This window comes from Episyrphus balteatus, chromosome 2, assembly GCF_945859705.1.
Source record: "Episyrphus balteatus chromosome 2, idEpiBalt1.1, whole genome shotgun sequence".
NCBI lineage: Eukaryota > Metazoa > Arthropoda > Insecta > Diptera > Syrphidae > Episyrphus > Episyrphus balteatus.
This window is the reverse complement of record NC_079135.1, coordinates 11,906,436-11,910,000: the sequence shown is the minus strand read 5'-3', so window position 1 is coordinate 11,910,000 and position 3,565 is coordinate 11,906,436. Positions and strand designations below refer to the sequence as shown.

Here is a 3,565-nt window from a genome sequence, read left to right as displayed (position 1 = left end):
ACTCGACAATAGACAATATTTTTTTGGTGACTCGATTTGATGAGAATCAGAAAGAACGAAGTTTTGTACTATTTTGTTTTCTACTAGTAGTAGACTATCTTTCTCATATGAAAGAAAGATATTAATCAAACAAGTAAACCTCCATATTTTCGCACTTGAAAAGTTCACATTTGCCTTGGATTTTAACTTTAAAGGTTACCAAATAAATATAGAAAACTAAAGTATTTATATTTTACCAAAAAGTGACACCTCAAAAAAGCTGTAAAATTAAGTTTATCAAAAATTTCCGTAATTTTTTTCTATCAAAATTTAAGGAGAATTAAGGGAAGAGTGTTCATAAGGTTAAGTTTACATTAGCTCCTTTTAGTTCACTACCTGAAAGCCGAACTGATTTTGTAAAACAAAGGAAAAAAGTAGTAGAAAATTTAAAATTTTTTTTTCTACTAGATGAAGGGCAGCAAAATTCCCCAAATTTGATTTTTTGAAGTTTTTACTTTAAAAATAAATCAAAAATGTAAGCTAGGTACACACATGCGATTTTGGTCGTGTGATTATTCAATCGCAAAAATAGATCACAAGGATTTCAATGACTATGGGGACAGTTTTCAAAATTTTTAACACGCGTTTAAATCCTTCTGATTTATATTCACGACTAAATAGTCACGCTGCCAAAATCGCATGTTTGTCTCTAGCCTTTAATTTTAAATTCTTGTTAAGTTTCAATTTTTTATAATTTGAAGGTCCCTCCGTATAAACCTTTTTCCCTTTTTGCTCTTTAGTTGGGCCTTTATCTAGTGTTAGATAAAAAGTCTAAAAATAGTTATACATATATAAAAATTTCTTCAAACTTTATTTCAAAATTGGTACATATGGAGCAAATCTCTTTAAATATTTCCCTAAAAAAATTTGTATTAATTAATTTCAACTAATCTCACGCAAATGCAATGGAAACACTTTTTACCCAATAAAAAAAATAAAAAAAAAACTCATCTGTCTCAAAATATTGAAGTTATATATAAATGAATGCTGCCAGTGTTGCCATTGAATATTTTTTGTCCTTTATCTGTATTATTAAAAAAGTTCTTAAAATTTTTTACGTTAAATTGTTTCAGCTAATTTAGTTATTAAGTTTTACATTTTAATCATAATCTTACAAATAAACAAAAAATTAAAAACATAAAATGTTCAATGGTGATGTGGTTGATGATGATATTATCAAATGCTAAATGTTATAATATTTCTAAATATTGTTGAAATACACAAAAGCAAAAATTTCCAAAACTGAAAATGTTCCAAAAATTCTTCTTCTTAAAATAAATAAGAAATTCACATAAATTAAATGTGTTTCCCATTTGCGTTTTTTTTTTTCTTTAATTTTTTTCTCTTTTACTACCTTTTTTTAATTTTTTTTTTATTTTTTTTCTTAATAAATTCTTCCTGCCACGCCCTCATTCATTTTTTTTATTTATTTTTACAATGGACAGTTTGTGAAACATTGTTAACATTTAGTATTTGATATTTCAGCGTTTTCATTTGCATCGTCGGGACGGGATTTCGATCCACGTACCAGAGCGTTCTCAGATGAAGAACTTAAACCCCAACCAATGATAAAAAAATCAAGAAAACAATTTGTTCCAGATGAACTTAAAGACGACAAGTATTGGGCCAGACGCCGAAAGAACAATATCGCTGCGAAAAGGTCACGAGACGCACGCCGACAGAAAGAAAATCAAATTGCCATGAGGGCTAGATATTTAGAAAAGGAGGTGAGTTTTCATTTTCTGCCCACAAACTCAACTTAAAATCATTTTTATCAACTTATTTTTATTTTATAAATTTAGAATTCAACTTTACATCAAGAAGTTGAACAATTGAAACAAGAGAACATGGACTTGCGAGCACGTCTATCCAAATTCCAAGATGTGTAATGTCGGCCCCATTCTTATACTACTTATTTAAATAATATAAATAAATCAAAATTATTAAATGAAAAAATTCAGAATATTTTTAAAGTGAATAAAAACAAAAAACAAAACAAAAAAAAAAAACAAACAAAAAATTATAAATAATGCAGCTAAATTAATGAAAAATTAAAGAAAAAATAAAAAAAAAATAAACAAAAATGTAGCTTAAGTTATATTGTTATTATATTATTATGATTGAGAGCAATTATATACATACATACATATACACAACCAGAAAAGAAAAAACGTTAAAAAAAACTAACATTCATAAACAAAAAAATAAAGAAAAACACAGTACGGGATTGCAAATAATTTAAATAAACAACAAAAACAATTAACGAATAAATTTAAAAACAACATAAAAAAATATCAATTAGTAAAATAAAATGCAAAAGTTAAATTATAAAGGTACATTTGTAAATTTAAAAATAAGGAAAAACAAAATCAACAAAAACAAAAAATACTGAAGTAGAGAATATTCTATAGTTATTCCTGCTGACGCTTACTAAAAATAAATTAAAAACAAATAAAATATGTTAAAAAAGAAATCCTAAGGCAAAATAAAATGCAAAAGAAATATTTAAAGAAAAAAAAACTTAAAACTTGTACCTAAACAAAAAAAAAAAATTGTTAACTTCTTTTTGTTGTATTCTTTTTAATTTTTCTTTCTTTCACTTACTTCTTTTTGGCGCAAACGTATCGTATATAATTCATTTTTAATTGTTCTTTTTCTTTCTTTAACTAAAACATTAGTTTGTATAAAATGATCTTTTCTTTAGTTGGGATACATCGCAATGTTTTTTATTTTTACTAAAGATTTGTTTTTTTTTATTTTTTATTAAAAAATACAATTTTAAAAAATAACTAATTCATAAGTATATTTTCTTTTATTTATGTTCTTAAATGTAAAATAATTCTTTTAATATTTATTTTTTACTTTCATTGAAAATAAAAAAAAAAAAAAAACAAAACGAAATATAATAAAAATGAGTCAATTGATTAAAACTTGGTTATAAACTATATTCTTATCATAAATAATTATTATTATTATATTTAAAATATTTTATTTTTATTGAATTTTGTTTTATTTTTTAATTTATAGATGTATACTCTCAAAATAGAGATTTAATTGAGAAACAAAAAAAAAATAGCTGTTTAACTAGATTAAAACAAAAAACAAAAACACTTAATATTGAACACATGCTTTAAAAATAAACAAAAAAAAAATAATAAGACAGCAAAGTTAAGGAATAAAATGATAATGTTGATGATATTGTTTTTGCAGAAAAAAAAGGATGTTGATTTTAAATTTATTTATTTTTTACATTTATTTAAAAAGGAAACAAAAAACTAAAAAAAAACAAAATAAAACTGTAGGGACATTGTTATATAAAAGCTTGCAAAAGTTCTTTATTATTATTTAAAAAAAAATGAAAAATGATGATTTTTTTCAGCAACTGAAGCTACATTAATTATAAATAATATATATATTTTTGTTTTTTTCTTTTTGGAATAAAATTATACAAATGATTAAAAAAATGTTTTAAATATTTTTTTGTTTTTATTTGAAGTTGAAACCGAGATTCAGGTTCAAATTTTTC

The 3,565-nt window shown here is 23.3% G+C and overlaps 1 protein-coding gene across 13 annotated transcripts in view; it reads left to right on the top strand.

The window, feature by feature from the left end:
- The window catches only part of LOC129910699 (thyrotroph embryonic factor), an 84,603-nt gene extending 81,406 nt beyond the window's left edge, over positions 1–3,197 (top strand). For 6 of the 13 annotated variants that reach the window (XM_055988183.1, XM_055988176.1, XM_055988175.1 and 3 more), the window contains 2 exons: positions 1,510–1,766; positions 1,842–3,197. In XM_055988183.1, coding sequence (XP_055844158.1) covers positions 1,510–1,766; positions 1,842–1,928 — 344 coding nt within the window. In that variant the 3' untranslated portion in view covers positions 1,929–3,197. The remainder of the gene's footprint in view (positions 1–1,509; positions 1,767–1,841) is intronic. The other 7 variants (XM_055988184.1, XM_055988178.1, XM_055988177.1 and 4 more) reach the window with 2 other exon arrangements.
- Positions 3,198–3,565: the final 368 nt, after the last annotated feature.